The 24369-nt window shown below is 37.4% G+C and overlaps 2 protein-coding genes across 6 annotated transcripts in view; one reads left to right on the top strand and one right to left on the bottom strand.

The window, feature by feature from the left end:
- SLC30A7 (solute carrier family 30 member 7) overlaps positions 1-11164 on the top strand; it is a 55800-nt gene extending 44636 nt beyond the window's left edge. For all 3 annotated transcript variants that reach the window (XM_043490755.1, XM_038414101.2, XM_043490756.1), the window contains exons 9-11: positions 1761-1851; positions 3007-3156; positions 7138-11164. In XM_043490755.1, the coding sequence (XP_043346690.1) occupies positions 1761-1851; positions 3007-3156; positions 7138-7185 (289 nt within the window). In that variant the 3' untranslated portion in view covers positions 7186-11164. The remainder of the gene's footprint in view (positions 1-1760; positions 1852-3006; positions 3157-7137) is intronic.
- Positions 11165-14101: 2937 nt separating this feature from the next.
- DPH5 (diphthamide biosynthesis 5) overlaps positions 14102-24369 on the bottom strand; it is a 29590-nt gene continuing 19322 nt past the window's right edge. For all 3 annotated transcript variants that reach the window (XM_038414104.2, XM_038414103.2, XM_043490757.1), the window contains exons 5-8: positions 19375-19495; positions 16941-16980; positions 15815-15918; positions 14102-14345 (exon numbers count right to left, since the gene is read on the bottom strand). In XM_038414104.2, coding sequence (XP_038270032.1) covers positions 14122-14345; positions 15815-15918; positions 16941-16980; positions 19375-19495 — 489 coding nt within the window. In that variant the 3' untranslated portion in view covers positions 14102-14121. The remainder of the gene's footprint in view (positions 14346-15814; positions 15919-16940; positions 16981-19374; positions 19496-24369) is intronic.

The raw sequence follows: 24369 nt of genomic DNA, 5'->3' as shown, positions 1-24369 counted from the left end.
TTTCATTATGCTACACTAAGCCAAAAGGGTGTAGTAGTTTTAATATGGTGTTCAGGGTACTTTTATTCTTGGTGTATGCAGTAAGGTGATGTATTTTAAGAGCTTGTGAACTTATTGCATTAGCTCATGAGGAGTGAATTTGTAAAACATGTAAATTGTAAAACTTGTTCTATGTGTGAAACCTCTCTGTCCTAGCTGGCACAATGCTCCTTCTTTGCTCCTTGCTCTAGAGTAGACAGCCAGGAAGGAACCTCAAATTGCTTCCAAATGTTCACTGCTTGGGCTTGGACGAGGCCCCCACATTTTGTTAATATCAAGAATTTGCTAAGCTGGCTGTTCTTGACAAATAATTTTGTTCTGGTTGGACTGGTTCATGCTCATTTTGTTTTATGATGTCCTCCCCTGCCCCCATCTTAGTTCATAAGAAAAATATGTCTCAAGCCAGAGACAAAAGCAAGAATGGTTTAACTTTTCTTGCACATTTTTATGGTGGTTATAATTGCTGTTGAAATTGATCTTGGTTCTAAACTACACTTTACCATATGATTTTTCTTCCCTATGTTTTAGAACATAGTTTCAAGATTCCATCCTAAATCCCGCAAAATGAAACTGTTACCCTTGCTTGACAGTCTTTATAGAAAATGCCTGAGTGATAAAGATTCATGCTTTTCTATTACTGTGATGTCATTGTAACGTTTTTTTCCCCACTCTGGTGAATCTGTAATAATGCTTTCTCCCCAGTGTATTGTCTCATACATCCTGACTGATTTACCTTATTCTATCAGAAAGTGGTGATAATGCTTTTGTATTCTGTATCCTTTGAAGATGTGGCTGTAATTAACTGTTCTTTCTTTCTTTCTTTCTTTCTTTCTTTCTTTCTTTCTTTCTTTCTTTCTTTCTTTCTTTCTTTCTTTCTTTCTTTCTTTCTTTCTTTCTTTCTTTCTTTCTTTCTTTCTTTCTTTCTTTCTTTCTTTCTTTCTTTCTTTCTTTCTTATTCTGTTCATTCATTTCTTTCTTTCTTTCTTTCTTTCTTTCTTTCTTATTCTGTTCTTTCTTTCTTTCTTTCTTTCTTTCTTTCTTTTTCTTATTCCATTTCTTTCTTTCTTTCTTTCTTTCTTTCTTTCTTTCTTTCTTTCTTTCTTTCTTATTCTATTCATTTCTTTCTTTCTTTCTTTCTTTTCCTATTCCATTTCTTTCTTTCTTTCTTTCTTTCTTTCTTTCTTTCTTTCTTTCTTTCTTTCTTTCTTTCTTTCTTTCTTTCTTTCTTTCTTTCTTTCTTTCTTTCTTTCTTTCTTTCTTTCTTTCTTTCTTTCTTTCTTTCTTTCTTTCTTTCTTTCTTTCTTTCTTTCTTTCTTTCTTTCTTTCTTTCTTTCTTTCTTTCTTTCTTTCTTTCTTTCTTTCTTTCTTTCTTTCTTTCTTTCTTTCTTTCTTTCTTTCTTTCTTTCTTTCTTTCTTTCTTTCTTTCTTTCTTTCTTTCTTTCTTTCTTTCTTTCTTTCTTTCTTTCTTTCTTTCTTTCTTTCTTTCTTTCTTTCTTTCTTTCTTTCTTTCTTTCTTTCTTTCTTTCTTTCTTTCTTTCTTTCTTTCTTTCTTTCTTTCTTTCTTTCTTTCTTTCTTTCTTTCTTTCTTTCTTTCTTTCTTTCTTTCTTTCTTTCTTTCTTTCTTTCTTTCTTTCTTTCTTTCTTTCTTTCTTTCTTTCTTTCTTTCTTTCTTTCTTTCTTTCTTTCTTTCTTTCTTTCTTTCTTTCTTTCTTTCTTTCTAGTGTTGTTCCACTTTTAAGAGAGTCCATTGGAATCTTAATGCAGCGAACTCCGCCTTCCCTGGAAAGTGCCCTGCCTCAGTGCTATCAGAGGGTGAGCTGTTCCAGTTCAGGACATTTTTGCATAAGACTTAACTATTAAATGAATAAGCAACGTACATTCTAGGGGGTGTTTTGGAATGTTTTCCTAACAGTAAATCCACAGAGGATTCCTTAAATCTATCCTAAACACATACATATGAATGAATGCTTAGCTGGAAATGCTCAAAAGCATAACAAAAAACCTGGATTTGACCATCTGAAGTCCCAAATTCTACATATTCTGTAGTCCTAACCAAAACTTTATATTTTGAAATGATTTGCTGTTTCACAGTATACACTTTGGGCTTGGAATAGATCTCAAAACCTTTGTGACACAATATATTTAAAAAAAAAAAAAAAAAGTGGTGTAAGCCGAATGTGAATATTAGAGAGCAGTATAATGGAAATGTCACAAGAAGACCAGTTGGATCTTTGTCTGTAGAAATTGCTTGTTCTCCAGTTCTGAACTGATGGTCAGCAGCCATTGCTAAAGATCCTTTGAATAGAAAAAGGAGTATTTTTCTCTCCCCATCTAGAGCAGTTCCTTAACCTTTCGTAAGAAGTGGTGAGGCATATTAAAAATATTGGAAGTAAATACAAAAGGAAGGTCATAGTTTGTATTTGGAATTGTGTCCCTGATAGCTATACAGTATTGTATGTGTTGCATACATTTCATGTCTCTTATGGAATGCTAGCATGATGCATGCACCAAAGAAATGTCCTTGTTTTTTTTCCCCCCCAGTGGTTTATGGGATTGCTGTGTAGCACTAAACATCTCACAAAAAGAATTCCTGGTTGAGATGAGAATTGGGTGCATCTTGCACACCGTGAAACAACTGTACATGTGCCACCTTCCTTGCCTCAAACAAAAATGTTTTTAAAAAAGGAGTGAAGAACACCAGGTTCCAGTGAAGGGAATGTGTAATACAACTATAGCCTAGTGCAGCAGTTGTGTGAATATGTAATGGAACCTTTCCACTTAACTCTCCTCCTTCTCATACCTATGAAGACAAAAAGTACTAATTCAAATGAGACCTCACTAAATGCTCTTGTGAAGATGAGAGTACTTTACGCCTGACGTTTTTATTTGCTATAAAGGAAAGCATAGTGTATAGTAATGTATTTTTTTCAGAAATCATTTTTGAAATGTCTGTCATTGGTATTTTAGGTTCAGCAGTTGCAAGGAGTTTACAGTTTACATGATCCACACTTCTGGACCCTTTGTAGTGATGTTTACATAGGGGCCTTGAAACTATTTGTAGCTCCTGATGCTGACGCCAAGTGGATTCTAAGCCAAACTCACAATATTTTTACTCAGGTATGTCTGCCTTACTTGTTAGAAACTTGGAATATAGTAGCATGCTTGGATACCATGGTGATGTGCGTGTGATAGAGAAAACATGGATGTAAAAATAAAAGTGGAGTAACAAAATGTTTATAAAAGTAAGAGTTCTGTCTTTAACACCAAACCAAATACTGTTGTTGTTTAAACTTTTATGATTAACTCCAGCTACCAGAAGCAAAATGGTTAAACTGAAACCTGTTCAATATATGTGGCTCATTCCTCTTCATCAGTCTCTTTACTGCCTCTTAAAGGGAGACATGACATCAGAATTCTGTAGTCTTAGAGGTGCATTGAAGCTTTATGTTGACATACCAGGGACCAAGAACACAGATGAAGCTTTCAAGATAAGATGTCTGACCACAGAGACTAACCCTACTTCTGCATCCACTGTGATGCCTCTGTATTGGCATTCACTTCTATTGCTCTAAGAAGCCACATTTTCTGCATGCTTTGTTGCCTTTTAGCAACTTCCAGGTGGTGGTAGCCACTAAAGTCAACATTTACCAACCATTATCATATGCTGGTTTGAGATCATTGCATTTCCTCTTTTCTTAGGCTAAGAAATAACTTCTGTATCTTAAACTGTGTGGTAAAAGTGGTTCCAGCTGAGGTTAGACTACCAAAATCAATACAGACCACATGGGCACTTCATTAGAAATTGATATTCTCTTGTTAAAGGAAGAAAAATCAACAACCAAAGCCAGTTATCTATCACTAACTGACGCATTAAAAGGAAAGGCAATGAGATTCAATTGGATGTCTATAGCTAATATCTGAAGTCCGTAACAAGTGATGCCACAGTTTTAAAAAAAATTAACGATATCTGCTGCATTTACTCTAACAAGCTACATTTCACCTTGTTGTATCTAACCGCTAAGTCACAAGATATCTTACCTTGACCAGGATCTGACGCTCAAGTGTTACAAGATGCTGTATACCATTCAGTTTTAAAAATGGTAAATATCTGGACAGTTGAAATAATATAGAGTTCCAATGTTTCCCCTTCCCTGATTTCACTCTAATGAAATAGAAAGTTTTCTCCAGAAAAAAAGAAATCTTTTGCATGTTTTATGAATAAAAGCCAAGACACTTATCCCTCTCTGTTCTGTAGCTTCCAAAGAATCCAGGCTTGTGTCCTGTTTTTTGACTTCTTGATGACGTTTCTGGATAGACATCCCATGTATCACTGTCAGACTAAGAGCCATCCTGTTTGGTCCCTTGGAAGAATACCTTCCTTCAGATACCTGTGTCTCACCAACACAGGAAATTCTTACGTTGTAGATGATGAGTAGCATCAGTTCAGCTCTGAATTGGCCTCTGCCTGTCTGTATTCCCCAGAATTAACTCTATTCTAGAATTCATCAAATTCGAGTAGCATTGTTTGAAAAGTTCAGATAGAAACTTACATGTCTCCACACTGTTTTCCTTAAGAATGCACAGTGCATCTGCATTAAAGGGAGGCTTTAATTCCAAACGTTGACCCTATGCAAGACTGAGGTGATGCAGACAGGAAGATGGGAACGCTTCCAAGAACTTGCTTTCTCTGAACATCTCTCACAGTGAAGGGCATCTGCCCTCAGATTTTTGGTTCACCAACTTGCACTTAGATGCATAACTAGTCATGGTGGCAGAAAATGCAATCCTGATGTGAAACTTAATGCAAAAATCATTTATTTGGCTTAAGCTTTTCTGCAAAAAAAGTTGTGCGCAGTGAACGCACGTGCACCTTTGAAAACAAAGCTGTAAACTAACCAAATTACTTCTGTTACAAGGCTTGAAGAAAGTAAGGGATTGTTGTAATGTCTAGTCTTAAATCCTTGCGATGCACTCAGAAGCACCGTGATAGTGGGGAGAGGGAGAGAGCAGCATATAAATACCTAGGTAAATAGTAAGGGATGAAACCTTTTATACATGGGCTTCAAACTTAATTTACCTTTCAGTTGTTGCATACTTTTTTCTTGCCCTGTTTTCTAACTATTGGAGGTTTAATAAAATATTGTCAGATTGTTACTAAAGTGGTGATATTCAATAAGTGACACAAAATTACATGATAATGAACTGATTGTCCCATAGACGTAGGATTAACTTCAATGAGATCATCAATAGAGAGAGACAAGATGGCAAAGGAAGGGAGTTTTATTCGAGCCCAAATATTTATAATGTCAGTGAGGAAAATAGGAATTGCCTGGGTCAGTTAAAACAGCTAATGGGTTGAACAGTTCAGTCTGAAGACAGCTTACATATGTGGGAGGGCCAGTTCTTGGGAAGGTTAGCTTGGCTGTGGGGGCAGTCTGTTTGGATGGACAGACTTGTAATTATTTTGTCATCTCAAATCTCTTGAATCTCCAGTGAAAAAAACCCATTTTTCTAGCAAGACGTCACCTATTCTATATGTTCACTCTAGGGGTTGGGATCAAATGGACTTAGGATAAAGGCTACCTCTTCCTTCCCTTTGATATGTGGTAGTAGGTGGAGCAAGCATTTTTTGAGCAGTAGCGGAAATCATAGTTAAAGTTGTAATTGGCAGGTTAGTCAAAGTGAGCTCGGATGTTCAATAAAGACGCTCCCCGACTTAAGCAATCGTTCTGTTCCAGAAAGCCTCGTGTAACTTGAATTTTGCATAAGTCAGAAACGTATACCCGAATGTTATGCCAAAAAACCCCAACCAAACAAAAAAACTACCTATTCCTAGCTTATGGAACTTTTTCTGTAAGTGCAAATTTGCATAAGTCGGGTCTTGCATAACCCGGGGAGCAGTCTGTATACGTTACTGCTGAAACAAAGTTCTATACACTTCAGGGACCCAGACATATTACATTTTCTCGAGTGTGGTTCTGTTCCTAAAGACTCAAGTCAAGTGATTCCAGTTCTCAGGTTTATTCTAGAGTATGGCACATCCTTGACTGAGGGCTTGTCTACATGAGTCATACCAGTGTAAGGTAAGGTATCAATTTAAACTGCAATAACACCCTGTGTGGACATTCTCATTCCAGAGTAAATATGCCATTTTGGAAGTAGTTTAAGCTAAACAGCAAAAAGCTACTCTTATTCCAGCATAAGTGTCCACACGGTGACTATAGCAGTTTAACTATACTGGTATAACTTCTATGTAGACAAGTCCTGAGAGACAGATGTGGATGTTTTGATTATTTGCATGGAAGCTTAGCATTTTTTGTGTAGATCTTGAGCTCACTAAAAGTTGTCTTCCACTACCGTAGCCATCTAAGAGGCTAGTTGACATCAATCTGATTCTCAGCAATGTGTTCTCATTCAGACTATTTGTATTATCTTTCTCCTGAAGATGATTCTGCATAATGAACTACGCACACCACTTCTGCAGCCTAGCAGCCTGACTTTAAGAGTTAAGTCTCTTAAATAATTTACTCATTCATTTTTATAAAATGATGGCTGAGCTAAAGGCATTCCCTAAATTTAATCTCTTGAGGTTTTTGAGCAGAGAGGTGATTTGTAATTTGTGCTCAGAGAGTATTACCAAAAGTTATTTTGGTGTTTCACATAAATACACCATTGCCATGCCTGTCTTCTCTACAAATCCCTGTTATGCTGTAGAACAGCTTCATAGTTCAAACTACGTCACATCCTAATGCTTTGCCTCACTTGAACTGGCATCTGTTCTAATGGTTAAAAACGCACATTAGACTTTTTAAAAATGTATGTCACGTGATCTTTAGATTGTGGTTGAAGAACTTGTGCTTTAAGATGAGCTTTTTATAACATTGTAGAAGCCCTACACATCAACTCATGCACTTACATACATCCATTTTTAATGGATGTTTGACTACGTTTCGTAAAATCATTACTATAGAACAAGCTACCAAGTAGATTTGTTTGTTCACAAACAAAAAGGTACAAGAATAATAGCATTTGAAACTGGGGTACGGTTGTGTGGGTCGTAATTGTTCAGTTTTCTAATTCTCCTTCTTGTGTTTACAGGCAGGAGTCAGACAGCTTTATGTACAGATTGACTTTGCAGCCATGTAGTGAACATCATAAATTGCGTTCTTTGGACCAAAGTTTTCTGTTACTGTAATGGTATAAAACATTGTACTCTTCAAGATAGAGCCACCGCCACCCCAGTTAACCAAGACCAAATAGACTGCTGCCTTTTGGCTACTTCTGGAGTTCACGTTTAAGGAGTAAAAACTGAAAGGATATGTCCTGGACTTCTGGTCTTGTCTTTTGTGGCCCCCAAACTTTTTTCATTTTTGTGGTGGTGGTTTTCTTTTTTTTTACTTACTACAATTGTTCCAACAGGAAACTAAGATTGTGGGACTGCAATTTCTGGTCATGTCTTTAATAAACACAAAATTAGTTCATAGCAAGCTGGGGTGTGAATCTACTCTGCGCTAGTCTTCTGCAGACTAAATGCCCATGTGGCTCCTGTTGATATGCATTAACAGTTTGTTAGTGCACTTTGATCTAGTCCTGCTCTAAAGAGGACTAGATCTAAGCACATGTCAGCAGGGTCCACATCGACCATTAGTCTCTGGCAGGCTAGCACTGAGTAGATTCACACCCCAGTTCACATGAACAAGCCTGAAAGCAGCTCGTTCCCACAAAACCAGTGTTATCAAAAATTGGAGCGCGGTCTTGTACATAATGTCACAATGGGTGGCATTCTTCATTATAATCGTATGTTTGTAAAATTGTTTGTACTTTGCAAACTTAATGAACCAAACCATATTGGGTTTTCAAAGTGCCTTTATATCAGAAGAAGTATTTGCCAGCATCAACATGGAACATGAAGGGTTTTTATTACTTTTATGGCTACAGCTTGTTCACAGTCTTATTCTTGCTAGTGATGTATGTGACTGTGTACTTGCGTACTTGTAGATTTTAGACTCCCTTTTACTGTTGCATCTTATATGAACTGGAGTTAAATTTGTTTAATTTACATTACAAGTTAAAGCTATTGTGGGGAAACTTGCTTTTAAAACATCTGTCTATATGATATATTGTCCTAAGAGTTGTTTTAACCAAATTAAATGTTCAACCCTGGGTCTAAGTCTATGAATGAAAGTTTTTCTCTACTGTTATAGTAATTGGAAATTGTATTGCAGTAACCATGTTCCTAAAGTCTCCATGCAATAGAGAAAGGCGGTTGCAGCATAATGATAGTAATGGAAGACCTGGTTTGCTTTTATCTTTCAAATATGGACTTAATCTTTTTATGTCAAAGCTTTGCTGTGAAAATTAGTCTACTAGGCTTTAATAGAATGTTAGAGGTTGGAAGTAGTTACTACGTTTAACTGAAGAGGGGAGAGGAGCTCTTCCTGGCAAATGTATCTGCAGTGGAAATGAGAACTATTGGATGTGCTATGTAAGGTCACATTCTCTTAGTTGACCTGTTTGAGTCTGACATGAGCATGATCTGTCTTACCGATGTTTTGTGTATGTTTCCACACACACACACACAGATTTGTACACAGAGCGTTTCCAGAAATACCCATAGACCAATCTTTACTGACACTTACATTAATTTATATTTTGAACTCAAAACGAGTGTTAAATTCCTGAGAAATCCTACAACACGTGTACTGTAGATGCAATGCTTCCACTAAAATTAGATTACTACAGTTATCAGTGCAAAATTACTGTAGCCTCTCATTCCATTTGAATTCAGAGACTGACCAGTAAAGATCCTTCAAATGTATCTTTGATTTCCACATTTGAAGCTGTTGGTTAGTCTGACTAAGACACAGAGCAAGAAAAAAGAAGTCTCCTTTTTATTAATCGGAAATAAATTTTCTGTTTGATGGGAAACTCATGAATTAATAAATTTACACTTAATGTACAGTGGTTAGTGGAGTAAAACAAGATAAGGATGCTTGCTTGAAAAATCAAACATGGTACGAATTCTAGGTATTTTTCTGATACAAATATCACTGTCCTTGTAACTGATTAAATACCTAGTACTGGGTAGTAGTAAAACCAAGGAGCATTGTAGTTCTAATCAGTTCAACTTTAGTCACAGTTGATGAGCATTGAGTATGATAGAGACTACAGAAATACCTGAGATTGAATTGCAGGGATGGTTTGTATAGTGCAATGGCTTTGCTGCAGATGTTACTGCATTGTTGCAGTTTTCATATTACAGGGATAAGCAGCTTCTTAAATTCAGTTTTATTTCTCCTGTATGACTCCCTCTGTCTGTATTTTTATATATATAAATGCTGCTCAATTGCTAGTCTGTGCCTTGAGTTGAGCTCACCAGATTGATGCAGATATACGAGTGCTGAACGAACTAATAATTTTTAATTTGTACAAAGTTGTGATTCAAACCTCAAGGTAAGACCTCTTTCATTGCTTCCAAAATGTCATGCACATACATATACTGTGGGGTACTGTCTCTTGTTTGGGTGGTCTTTAACACAGTCTCTTTCACCTGTCACTTTGAGCCACCATTTTAAAAGGAAGACCCAGCCTCTTTCACCTAAATTGTACAAGCCATAACCTCAAACTGATTTTTTTGGGGTGATTATGCCTTCCAGACTTGCAGCTTCGATTTGTTTCTGGGCTGATGAGCAAAGCTTCCTAATCATCTTAAAATACTTTTAACACTAGCCAAATTATTGGGGTAAGCCGCTTATTATGAATGGTTTAGCTGCATGTTAGTGGGATGCTTTTTCAGTTGCTGTGACTTCCTAAATGTCTTACTGCAAGTGAGCAATTGCTTGGATCTTACTGTTTTTTTCTCTTGTGTATTTTAAAAGGACTCAAGGTTGTTATATGGCTAATCTTCTTTGCCAAGACCAGTATTTGACTGAGAACATAATCTGTTTTCTGCACGCTGAGCTTTAGTGAAAATTGCTCTTTAAAGTACTTGTAACAAAGATTAAATTTTTCTTCCCTAGGAAGTTCTTTGAAACTCGGGGGAGAAGGGAATCAGGCCCATGGTGTCTTGCTCATGAGAAATGCACATATTTTTACAATCAAGATGACTATCTTAATCGCGTTTGGGATGGTTTGCCATTTTATAGCAAGATTCACATAACTTCCACATTTGTTTTTGTAAAATGTAATTTAAATGTGGTGCTAGTGTATGGAAGCCAGTTGTTTGCTGTCCAGCAACAGGATTGTGTTGTCATTTCAAGTACACGACTTTTCGGCTGAGCAGACTTATTGTAAAAGAATGTGCGAGTAAATTGGTCAAAAGAAGGTAGATGGCATACCCTGCATTTTAAGTTGGTGTAAATTGACTCCTGTAGCATGAAGTCCAAACAGCATTGGTTGGGCAGCATAGAGGCCAACAAATGTATTATGTGCCTTCAGGATGCTCTGTCCTGGACTAACTCCGGTCCATTATGGGGTAGGATGCCTATGAGGGACAGTGTCAGGCTGTCCAGCCATCGTTTTAGGTCTTCCGGGAAGTCTTTCACCCTGCTTCCAAACAGCATAATTTTTTTCACCTACTAACGAACTATAGGGTGAGCTGGAATTATTGAAGACTGTAGATCATGTGACTACTATAAACCCCCTGAATGTTGAAAATCAAGGACTAGTTTCAACTGTTTTGTTTCACATGACATTAGATTCTGCTTCTAATATACTAATGGAGGCGTTGGTAATCTCTTGACTTCATCCTGAATCCTTGCAGAAGATGGTCTATTTTAAGAACGATTGGGGGGAGAAATTACAGTAGAATCTTGCTAAATTTCACTTTTCTAATTGACAAACCTGGTAACTGTCAAAATCTCCTCATCTAATTCTCCATGAAGACATAACGGCAAGGTGCTATAGGGAATCTCATTACTAGAAATATGTATAAGATTACTACCTACAAAGTTGCTTGGCATTGAACATATCGTGGAGGCAAATAGGTCATCCATTGGAGTTTACAATCTAATCCTATAAACAGTTAAACATGAATAAAGGTACACACTGTGCGTGAGTGGGCCCCAAGTGAGGAGCTTAAGTAAATCTAGTATCCTTGCTACACTACACTATGGGTTAAACTAGTTCAAAAAATAAGCATGTCAGAATAATTGAACCTAGTACGTTTTTGTAATGCATTATTGCAGTAATCTGTATTTGATCTTCCAGTCATTAACCTGTGAAATTTTAAAATCTAAAATGTTTTAGACAGGCTGCCTGTCTATTATCAGAATCCAGAACTCTAACTCATACTCAGTAGCACTAGCTTCTACCTAAGATTCACTATTTTAACTATAGTTTGAGATTGATTTGTTTTTCTTTTAAATTTTAAGAATTAAAAATCTGGGTAGAGAAGGGAGGAAGGAAATACCCACCAGTTCAGTACAGATGGTAACTATCAGTGTTGTAGGGATGCAAATGAGATACCTGGAGAAGGTGCTGTAGAATAGCACTAAGGAAAAAGAGTACTTGTGGCACCTTAGAGACTAACAAATTTGTTTGAGCATAAGCTTTCATGAGCTATAGCTCACTTCATCAGATGCATTCAAATTGTATGCATCGGATGAAGTGAGATGTAGCTCATGAAAGCTTATGCTCAAATAAATTTGTTAGTCTCTAAGGTGCCACAAGTACTCCTTTTCTTTTTTTGTGAATACAGACTAACAGCTGCTACTCTGAAACCTAGAATAGTACTGTTCCTCCATATTGTACATCTTTCACCTATTACACTAAATTGCTTAATAGAACTTACACGGAAAATCACTGCACTGCTCAGTGTACCTTCATACCCATGGTACTGCATAATTCAGATGTCATGAGACCTTGAGGATTGTATGAAATGGAAAATGGATTTTAAAGATGTTGAATTTTATTAAATAGGCTGGAGAATACATCTAAGATTGTTTTAAGTAGCAGTTCAGATCAGCACCTTTTTTCATGAACAACCTTGTCGTATTTTCTTCAGTTAGCTTTTACAATTGTATTTGGTATGACAGCCGATTATTTTTTAAACTGTGTGATTTTTAGATGGTAAAGGAATAATATGATACAGAAGAGCTTTCTTCAACCCAGTTCTCTTGCTGTTAATACTGGTTTTGCCAAATCAAAATATGGTGGTCTCAGTCCCTACCTTAATAGGATGCTGCATTGCATACAATAGCACTACCCACTCCTGCAGTGGTTAATTCCCCCCAGCCCCAAGACCAGGGATCGATCTATCCTTTTTTTTTTTAATTTTACTTCTCTTTTCCTTAAAGCCCTTGTGTTGGTGACCATCTATGTCTGGCCTTCGCAGGCAGGCAGGCAGTTATAGTACCCTGTCAAAAGATGCAGGTCATTCTCCCAGGATCTGTTAGCAACTGAAATTTTTATTCATCTCAATATGTGCAAATGCAGAATTATCTACCATTCAGGTTGAGTGAGCCACACTTCAAGTGTAAGTTCCTGCCTGTGGGTTAATTTTACTCTTCACAGAATGTTTGGTAGAAGCACTGTTGTGTAAAGGAATTTGCATATTTCACTTTCCACATATACAAAAAACCTTGATGGTAATATGTGCCAGGATCTAGTTCAAGAGTTGAAATCAGTAGCTACTGAAGGGGCTGGCTAGCACATCAAGGAATGTGAATGAAAAAATTGCTAAAACCATTCCTAGCAGCGACATGGTACTGTTTGCGCCTTTCCAGTTAATTTTCAAATACATGAAGTACTCTTATTGGTGTGCTTAAATTTAATAGTGTGGTATCAGAACATCTATAAACAAATGTTGGAGTAGTAAACTGCTGATTCTAAATAAAATTGTGGAGATGCTATACTGTAACTTGGTTTGGGAGTGCTGAAGTTAAGCCATTATGACTCGCCCCAAGTGCAATATTTAAAAATTTAATGTAACCTTTTTTCTACTTGAATGGTTTAAGTAAAACGTTTCATCTGATGTATTTGAAAAAGATTTGGGATCAAATTTCCCTTCAATAAAACTTGGTTTTAAAAACAAACCCTGCATGTGTATTTTCTGAAATGACTAGCTGACAAGTAAGGATCTTTAAAGTCCATGTTGTAGACCTGATTTTTTCAATATCAAGTTGTAGATCTACTGGATAGAAAACTCCCCTTAAACTAGCTTTTGTAGAACAGTTCAGAACAGATGGTCACATAAGGGGTGCTAATACAATATAGTTTTTGATGCCTGCTGGCATATCCAAACCTCCCAACATGTGGGCTGCAGCCCCCTGAAATGACAGACCACATGGTTTCTTCCATTCCCTGCCACTTTCAGGTGATTAACAGTCACCACTTCAACAGATTCCTGGGCTGCAACGTTATCACCTTTATTCCTTTTTCTAAGGTAGAGCAGTGTTTATGGACAGGCCTGGCTGTTTCCCAAAACCCCCAGTTAATTTCTTTCCACATTCACTTCCCCATTGCACACAATAAATAGGCCAAATGAATTACATCTTTGAGTGCTAGGGTAGCCCAAATCCTTACACAGCTACCTGGATTGCCCTGGCATAGGTGATTGGGTGGCATAGTAGGACAGGAGCTAAGCACAGCAAAGTTTTCCAGAGCACTGCTCCTGTTTGAAGAATGTGGTGCAGGTCTGCTTCATGCTAGTGGGACAGTGCATGTGGTGTAGGGTGCACAGAACTGGGAAGCTATTTTTTCCACCCACTTACCCAGTTCATCTTGCTCAGGTTCATCTGAACTTCTCAGCCAAAGGCCATTCCTCCCCTCCCAGGGGTAGGTCTTCTAGCATTCATGATGCCCCTGGGAAGGGGAAGCTTCTCACCAGGATGAGCTCAAACCTGTGAAACCTTCCTGATAAGCAATCCTGAAACCAGCAAGACACTTTCCTTGCAGTTCCATGTCTTCATCTGCAGAGTATGTGAACTCATGTTAGAGGGGATGTTCATGCTCCCATAGTGTTGTAGGTAGCAGAGTAAGTCCACTAGTATAAGTCCAGTATGTTTAAAGTAAGGATGGGGGAAAAAAAAATCTAAATTTTAAAAATTGCCATAAAGCAGAGGACAGGTAAAGGCTCTTTATTCAAGTGTTCCTTTGACATTCATTGTCTTCAAAGCTAGATTCATCCACAGCAAAGAGCTTAAGCATATCTATTTCCAGAGGATGCATATTGCCTGCTATGATCATGGAATGTAGTGGGCCACCTAGTTCTACTGTGGACATCTGTTGTAAAGTGCCTGAAGCAATTTTCTGATCCATGGCACCCACCCTTGCTAGGCCAACACAGAGTGTGTTCTCCGTAACTTCTACAAAAAAGAAAATAATTTCAGGAAATAATTCATCTTTATTTTCTAGAGAGAAAATTCACTCTTACTGAGCAATATTTGCTTCACTGAAAGTAATGAATGTATTTTACATTTACAAAAGCATTGCATCTCAAGTTTCCAGTCTGATTTTAATCTAACGCTTTAAAGCCAGGAGTTGTTGTTTTTTTTTTTTTTTTGCAAAATGGGATGGAACTCTGTTCTTTGAGGAGATACAGTACTATAAGCCACTTACTGACAGTAGTTTAGTTTAAAATGGTATGTAGCAAATACACAATAGAAGGGTGCTAGTTCCCTTTTCCAAGTGAGTCCTCCTTTCAGTCAGTGCCAGTAGCAGGATATTGGTTTAGGTAAGAAGACTACCTTACTTTGCACTCCTACTTTCAGACCTCAGCAGAGAGAAGTAAACTACTAAAGGAATAAGGGCAGGGAATTTGCTCTAAAATGTATATTTGGTAAATTTAAAAATTAAACCAAATTTTAATAGAAATACAAGTGAATTAAGGTGGTGTGTGTTTTTAGCTCTGCTCTCAGTAACAGTACAAATGTAAAGTAGCAACCTAATATAAAGGCTTGGTAGAATTTGATTTTTTTTTGTAACTGACATACCAATAGTAGCTTATGCATTTTCTCCAATTTTTACAGTTCCACAAAATTATGGGTTTTAAACATTTTTTTGATTTATCAATTTAAAATTTGTTAGGGGGAGTGTCTGATAGTTGATGCTGAGATTCAAAAACAAAGCTTTAACTTCACACTGTCAAAATATACACAGTAAATATTTTTAAACCAAACTAAGTTCAAGCAGCATTTCTTCATCTGTAAATTGACAATGTAAATGTCAGCTTGTCTATTTTATCATATACACATCTACCAATAAATCTAATTCTTCCAAGCCTACTTATATCAATGGGATTAACCTGAATTTACCCTGGGGTAAATAAGAATTTGGCCAATAACTAGTGAAGTGACTTAGATGTCTATCATGAAAATCTTGAGGTACAATTGTCTAAGGCATTCACAGTACAGTTAAAGGGAAACTGTCAATGTTAAAATATTCTAACATTTCTAAAAACCTATGTAAATAAACCCTCCATTGATCCATTCAAACAGCCTCCCCTTGTTTAATCTGATGGACCAAATGGAAAGATGAATGGTAACACTGGCTCTCAAACTATGGTAACTATACCAGTTGAACCAGACTAAAGACCTTGACTACACCTCCAGGAACCACTAACTCCCCTTCACCAGTGCTCACTGCATGCCATACAGTGTGGGCTTTGCCAAACACATCTTGTGATCAGCTGACTACGGTTGAGGGTAGCCCAGTTTCACTTCAGATCAGGAGCTGCTCTAATGAATAGGAGCAGAGCAGTAGTAGAGACTCCTCAGTAAAGGTAGAGAAAGGGGAAGCCTGGAGTACTAGCACCTGGAAACTATTATATATGTACCTGGTTCTTCTCCTTGAAGCCTCCTATTTTGAACAATGGCAAGAAGCTGTTCTGCAGCTTGGTTCACATTCATGTACCGTGGCGATTCATAAATCTTCTTTCCTCTGATGGAAAAAACTAAGTAATAACTGCCTTGCCAAATACTATTAAGCCACAGAATACTAGGTTATTGTAATTCTCTCATTCCATTATCTCTATGGCACATTTCAGCTTTAACATAACCCATATGGTTTAAGTAATCCATAGGCCTTGGGGCTAGGGGTGAATTTCAGCTCAATTGCAGTCCCTGGGCTCTCTGCACACTTGTAAAGCAGCAGGGCATGAGCTGGCTGATATTTTGCTATCTTAAGATTCAAGTGAGACTGCTGGAAACTACAGCATCTGCATTTATTTTCAAAAAACAAACTCAAATAATCCAATACGTTTTTCCCAACAATCATCATGTAAGCAGATAATTACAAAGCAGAAATACATTCAATTCTCAAACTCTTCAGCTAGTTTGCCAATTCTGGCTACATTCAAACAAAGTTTATGAATGTGAGTCTAGGCCAAAAGTTACAGCATGTCTTGAAGCAAAAGTTTATAGACCCAATTATAAAAAGATGGTTTAGAAATGACAAATTTCTTTGAGATAGTTTAACTCAGTTCATTTAGCTAACACTATTACAAATGCTTCTGTTTGGTGAATGAGAATGGACTGTCAGTACTCCACATGCAATTTCTGGCCAGTGCATTGAGATGATTCAGAGCACTGTCTTGTTTTCAGCTGTTCATCTGCTTCAGGGAGAGAGACTATACTGTGCAAGATTGAACAATTATAAGACTTCATTCACTGAACAACCTCTTATAGAAGGACCTAGTTAAGACAAAATGTTTTGTTTACTGAACACAATACCAAAAACTAGTGTGCAATTATTGCAAACTAAGGGCTCGATCCCACTGAAATCAATGGCAAAACTCCCATTTATTGCAGTGAATGCAGAACCATGCCTAAGTGCTTTACTTCATTACAAGTGAGCATCTAAGGAACAGGTGAGTGCAGCATTACTAAGTAGGAGGAAGGATCTTCAACCAGTTTTCACTAGAACATGCTGATAATATATTTATTTTCAAAATAGTGACTCACTTCATCAGGTTTTCCAGAGATTGCTCCTTTACTTTTATGTCTGCAGGATAAAAGTTATTTATTAGGCACAAATAAAGACTTCATCTGAGGTACTGTAATCTTCTCACTCATCTTAATTGTCTAAATGAGTAAGGGCTTAGTTAGTAGTTTAAATTAGCAGGTCTTTTCTGCTTTTCATACACTAGTATTTTAGCTAGTGAGGGAACTACAAACATGGATTTCTAGCAAAGTAGTATCAGCTCTATTCTGAGCTTCATATATTAGTATGAAGAAAAACTTTCCTTTCCTTTTATAAAGATGAAGTTTTACCTGGGATTGCATTGATTCTAGTGCAAATAAGAACAATGTAAAACAGCCCTTAAAACAGTGCTTAAGTACTACAATAATGGGCACAGTTGTCATAGGATTGAAAAATCTCAAAATGATACTGTTCTAAAACATTTAATCATATAATTGTCTGAAAGCCAGATGTATTGCACACTTCATTCATATATTCTAGGTTCAGTTGCACCTCGATAGTCAGAAAAAGCAGCATAACTGAACAACAGTATTCACTTTAACCACCACACAGGAACCTAACTCATTAGCAGTTCCTTCCTGCTACAATTTCTGGATGTGTGTGTTTTAAATACAGAGCAACTCTGCAATTTTATGGAGTCTCAGGCACCTGCATTATCTCTGACAGGCACTCAAGTTCTACAATAGGTAGGAGTGGAAATTATATACTAAACAGTAGAATGTTTAGCTTGTATTGACTCACAATTTTTTGACTTGGTGTTCAAATCATAGTGCATTACACTCAAATACATAGGCAGGAGACTTGCATCACATCTTAAATCTGTATTCAATGTGTAAAAAAGCTGTACAAAAAGTAAAAGTTGGGGTATGTTTTCAGTCTTAAAATAGCTGTTCAGATTTTAGCATCAACCTCTGCCAAGGAAATTCTGAGGAAAAGGTTTTTATAACAAGATCTGTGCATAAACTGGCCTTTTATTTTTATTTTTTTAAGTTGTGGGAAGTAGAGACACAATTTATCGTAAGTTAAAGTTACGGTACTTCCAAATCAAAACCATATTCTAATAGCACTGTTTCTGCATTTTACTTTTACTCATTTGTGAAATATCCTTTAATGTAATTTGACTAAACAATCAATTAAAATAGACCACAACCAAGTTGTATTAAAGGAACACTTAATTTGAAATCAAATTAAAATTAGATTTAAGTCCTACACCTGCCATGAATTCTCCCTCCCCCCACCCCGAACTTTGTGGTTTTGCAAAACCACAATGTTAAAATAAACACAAAATGAGAAACAGTGCGAAGGATTAAATGCTAACAGATGCAGAGTAAGTGAACCAAAAAAAAAAAAATCTCCCTCCTGCTTCCCTTCTTAAGTTTAACTTGTAATAATAGGACTTACACTTCTGTCTGAAAACTTTAAGTTCATGTTTCTTTAAAAAGTTACCAAAAATCTGATTTTAACCACCTCTGAAAACATTTCTGTGCATTTGGAAAGTCAGCTAAATGTGCAATGACACTTGTACATTTAAATTGTTTCCAGACTAAGGTTCTTCCAATCGCCCACAGAATACATGTTTTTACTTAAACTATTAATTTATAATTTATAACCCTAAGCTCCCTCTTCAGCCCAAGAGACTTATGGAAAGGCTCTCATTCTTGCAGTGGTCACAAACCAAGGGCTCGAACCTGCATGCTCTTAGGCATGTGTGTAATTTTACGCAATGGGACTATTTATCATGGTGGAGTTACACAGGCTTATGTGTTTCCAGCATTGGAGTTTAAGATTTGGATTACAGGATAGGACTAAATAAAAAGATCAGACAAAATGTGAGCTATTGAGGATGGTGCTAAGTTAAAATCAGTCATCTGTTTTAGATCCTTGCTTTACAGTGTTTTTGTATTTTACAATGTAACCGTGTCACACTGTAAATGTCTTCAGACTAATGAATGCTATATTAGAAGATGAAAATCATTTAATCAAATACTACAAATCGGCTAATATGACATGCCTCTTCCAAGATCTATTAAGGGCCAAACAATTAAAAAATAAAATGACACTTGCTAATTACTGAAACCTGATTTGGATCTTGAACAGGAGATACACTTGTCCTTAAACTCAGGCTGCATTTTAATAGCCTATGCAGATTTCTGATCCTTGTTGAATTCTATTGAAGCACAGGGGTTTTTTTTGGTTTCTTGACTCCTTTTTAGAAATTGCAGGCCACAGTGAAACAAGATAGGGCCAGTAAAGCTATTCTAAATTCACATAAGCAATACACAAAGGATGCAATTTTTGGTATATTTTCTTCAAACAATTAAGAACATTTTTCTTCTAACTGTATTAAATTTATCACCATAGCCTCTGGATGTTGTACAAAAAAGTGACTACAGAACAAAGACAGATATCCCTTACCTAGTAAGCACAGCGTGTGCATTCCATTCTGCTTGTTCTTCTGAATCTTGTCAAAAAAGCTTTCTGGTTTCCACGTATCCGTCCAGAAAACTACAGATACTGTTTCTCCAAAGTTGTACAACTAAAAAAAAAAACCCACACAAGCAAAGAAGAAATTACTTAAGCGTGGATTACAAAGTTTCTATACATTAAATATTAGGAAATTAAAGTTTGACAAAAATTAAAAGCAAGGAAGTCGCGAATGTGTTTAAGGAGGGAGCATCAGACTGGAACTAAGGCACACTTATATAAAAGGGTATTTTCTAAACAATTTTGTTGCACACACAGGAAAGAATAAATTAATACCTCCTTTTAAAAGAGGTGTCCTGTTCTCCCCTTGCCGCACTGCAAGTCGTTGGAATGGTGCATTAACAACACTTTGTTCCATACTTAGATACAAAGAAAAAACAAAGTTCCCTCTCTGCTACGGAATAGGAAGTTAACTACTGTTCTGTCACCCTCCAGGCAGCGATGCATGTTAGAGAATGAGTAGTGAAGCTGCCTCCTAAAGCTTGTATCCAGCTCTTTATTCTGGTCACCATTCTTCATTAAACTTTCAATATTCCTTCTATACTTAAAAAGACACAATCATGTCCTTATTCAGGAAAAATTCCCCAGTTAAGTCAAGGTGAACTAGGCCCTTTTGAAAAACTGAAGCAAAACTGTAGGTATCTAGTAGATTATTTCCTAAATCTATAAGGAAGCAGGTAGGCAGCCTCCAATACTGCTGTAGCATCTGCATTGCCCGTGTAATGTTTCTACAAGCCTTGAGATAAATTATTCTTGTAATATTTGTATTAAAATAGTGCTCACAGGATGTGTGCGCTATATATGAAGATGCTGTCCCTGTGCAAATGAAGTTAGAATTTGAGAGACAACCAATACCATGAGGATTAGAGGACAGTGGCTACAGATAGATATATTTTGTGTGTGGGCACACGCACCCTCACTTGTAGACAGACACCGTGGCAATTACATTCACTTGTCCCTCAGTCTTGCTGTCATATATTGGCTGTCTTCTCACAGTAATGGAAAAGGTGTGCCATGGAAGATATTTGATATAGTTCTGTAGATTAGTTCCAGATGGGCATTGTAAGGGGCAGCATAAAATAGAAATATTTTCCTGAGATGCAATTAAAGGCAGAATTTGGCCTGAAAATCTATTATTGGTGTTGATGCATACAAAGGAAATAACTCAGCCTGGCTTTAAGATCCCAGGTTGAGTTTCAGGGCTGGGAGTTGGAAAATGTATTTATGCATCTACACTATGTTAAATTTGATCTGGAAGGCAGCAGAGGCAATAAACACCAAATCCTGATCTGTTTACTGTCTCACCTCAAAAGGTAGAAACATCTTCAAGACCCTGTCTTAGCCATGTTGTAGTCAGTGCAGGTCTAGGGTGGGACAACAAAGGTGGATTTGCAGCTCCCTGATATAGGGCCTAGTGGGTCCTGGCTCTGGCCCTGGCCATGTCCCTTTTTCCCTCTCCACCATGGCTACACACTCCAACTGCTCCCCTTATTTTAAATCCTACACCAAAGCAAAGGAAGGAGTGCATTCCCCCTTGTCTGCTAAAAGCAGATGAGAGAAGAACATCTCTTAACTCCCCAACTATTTCTTCTCTGCCTCCCCTTACCAGGCTCCTAGCTACAGGTGGCACACAAGAAACAGTTAAATAGAGAGAGAGTGAGTGAGTGTGTGTGTGTGTACATGTACGTACAAAGAGGTCTTTTCAAGCTTGGGACAGGAGGAGGAATTCCCATCTTCTTTTAGCAGAGAAGGAGGAGTTGCACTCTGTCCTCTGCTACCCTTTCTTTAAATCTTACACAGAAGACATTATGGTGGTTCTATGTCATCTGGGGATTTCCCTCTGGTCATTTTAGCCATGAGCACAGCTCCTTTGCACTGCCAGAGCACCACAAAGTGGCCAGAGGGCACCAGAGAATCAGGTCTGCTATTTCAGCTTGGATTTTTGTGATGCTTCAAAGCAGAAACAAGTTAGTTTTCTAAGGAACTGGTGCCCAAGGGTTACCCATTCATTCTGATAGGAGGACAGTATGTTCAATGATTCTTGGCATATTACACAAACTATTTCCTCATTTAAATATTACACTTCAGTAACTCAAAGACATGAACCCATATTTCACAACCATGAGGTCGTGCTGGTAAACTTAAAAAAAAGTCACACCGAAGGATAAGGTCTTCATGTAATTTTTAACTTTTTAAGGTCCATGTTGTAGAAATCCAACAAAAAACCCCCAAAGTATTTTTCAATTAGCTGGACCCTTTCCATTTGGTACCAAATCATGGCCAAAGGCTATTGAAACACCTGTTGAAAGGTTTAACTCCTCCCTCCCCGCCTTTTTTTTAATTAAAGCTTATGCTCTGGACACAGACTAGCCTTTAATATTAAAGCTTAATTAGTGATCCACTTGCCTTAAAGTGTGAACTATAAATACTTTGGTAAATGAATAAATGTTCAGTTTCATTTTATGGTTATAAAAAACACTGGCAGAAAATGGGCAAACAAAGTTAACAGGACAAGCGATTACACAATTGTACATTATCACTACTGGATACATTCTACCTCCACATTAGAAATACCTTGCCACCAGGCCTCATATGGAAGATGAGTCTGGGAGATGAGCAGCATCCAAAGATCTTGGCTATCAGATCAATTATCTCTAATAATTTGCAGTCTTCCCAATATGACTGGGATCACTGAAGGGCCATTTCAGACAAACTAGCAGCAACCTCAAGTCATTGGTGCAGCAACCCACGGTCAGCCATGGGCCTAGCATGAATGGACTTGCTTACGGGCTGACATCTGAAACCATCAGGAGATCATTCACTACCCAGGTAGGAGTGGTCTCCTCTCCAAAAGAAGGCCTGACCTGTGGTGCCACTGGTGGCCAAGTACACATGGAGCAGAATAGCTTTTCTTTGCAGCACAGATCAAAGAAAAGGGTGGTTAGAGATTGGGCGATAACTGGGTGATGATATCTGCAATGCAGACAACCATCCCTCTACACACTGAACGGAAACAACCAACTCACTTCACGTTACCATATGATGGCAGTACTGAGGTTAATCACTCCTTTAACCACTACCCCACTCTCCACAATGACTGCTGACCTGAACTATGTGTGAACTAGAGACCGAGGGGGTAAAACATCCCACTTCCCATTACCAATTAACCCAATTCTGTTATTTCTCACAGCACTGCTTCTCAGTGGCAGAGACCTCTCTTTCACTAAGATGACATTAAATGAGTACCTTATTTTGTAAGCAGTTGTCAAAACTGTGCTAACTCATTAGACTTCTCTTTTATACACTATCAGTAACAGGTCTTTCATTTAAAATGAAGGTCCAAAAGATGTATATGTATCTTGGAAAAGGAAAGGAAAAAGTCTGTAAAATACTGTTAATGAATGTAAAATACTGTAGCATACTTTCAAGTACTGATTCAATAAGGAGGCAATTCTTCCAGCATCGAACATTTAACACCTGTTTCTGCACCACTGGCCAGCATGGAAATTGCTTTCAGAGCAACACGAGGCACCACTGTATTATTGGGGGCACAACCATCCATGTCATTTATACCCCTGTACGAGTTAGATTTTGAGAGAAGTTTCCACATTTTTACTGCATGTGCCTTTCTGGTGGTCCCCAAACATTTAATATTCCTTCTTAGAAATGAAGGAGAAGCAGGATAAATAGGAGAAAATTACTTTTGGCTTTGGCAATTCACTGGTATACTAGCATTTTCAAAATGCTATGGATCGAAGAATTAATGGAGTTTACTGTTGTGTTAAATTGAGGACCTCAATAAATTACAGCTGTTGTGCATGCAAACATTTGTATATGCACAGGCAAAAATTTCCCTCCCACATCATACATCAGCACATACTTGGACACTACTCCTGTGGCAGAACAAGCCTACATAAGTTTGAAGAAACATGATCATTTGTAAGCAAAACTTGCACATTTAATAAAACTAGTATTTTAACTCTCTTTCCTACACCTGCAAAGATATGGTACTTGCTTGATTCAAGAGGCTGATACACGAGGCTGCCGTACTATGTTATGCTATTATTTCGGCCTCTTGAAATCCAGCATAAAGCAAATGACTCACAAGAAAAGCCTTAATGCAGAGGGAACAATATGTATTATTAAACAAACAACACTAATATCTTAAAAGAATCCTGCTTTGTGATATTCGATTTCAACCAGAAAGAAATCAAACTGAGAGTCTTTCCATTGACCTCAATGGACTTTTGGATCAGGATCTAGAAATCAAAATGTAAAACTTGATGATGTTGGCACATAGCTGTAAAACCATTGCAGTTTTCATATTCAATGTGTATTTTGTACAGAACAAAACAAGTGAGGATCAGACACTCTGTTCTGAGCTTTTTTAAGCAGAAACTTATAATAGCCTGAATGACATCTTCAACGAACTAATCAGACATAAAATGGCTATCACAACAGTAGTCCCTTAAAGAAGAAAAATTAATTTCTGAACAATCTTGATAGTGCTGTGTCCTTCATTAAACACAGCCTGGCATTTGCGAAGGAGGGGTGACTTGTATGTGAGAGCTCAAACATCTCAAGTATCACACACTTGCACTGATCATCAGATTTATTGGATTCCTGTCCTATGGTCCCACACACAGCTGGAATTTCAACAGAGGAAGGCACTACATTTGGACTTAGTGGATGGATGGGCAGGCCTTTCAAATCAGCAGCAGTAGAGACAAACCTGTCTCCCTCTTCTCTAACAATCAAAATCTTCATGAGAAGCTTCCAAAAGCGGCATCTTCAGAAAAGTGAGAAACTTCATGTGCTTGTAGATGTTTGAAACAAAACTTTTCTATGATTATCTGTTACAGTACAACTACTAAAAGCCAGGAAGAGCAGCCAGGTCTCCTGACTCCCAATCCAGTGCCTGATCCG

This window comes from Dermochelys coriacea, chromosome 8 (assembly GCF_009764565.3).
Source record: "Dermochelys coriacea isolate rDerCor1 chromosome 8, rDerCor1.pri.v4, whole genome shotgun sequence".
NCBI lineage: Eukaryota > Metazoa > Chordata > Testudines > Dermochelyidae > Dermochelys > Dermochelys coriacea.
Note: the sequence above shows the minus strand (reverse complement) of the source record. Positions and strands in the feature narration are given on the sequence as shown.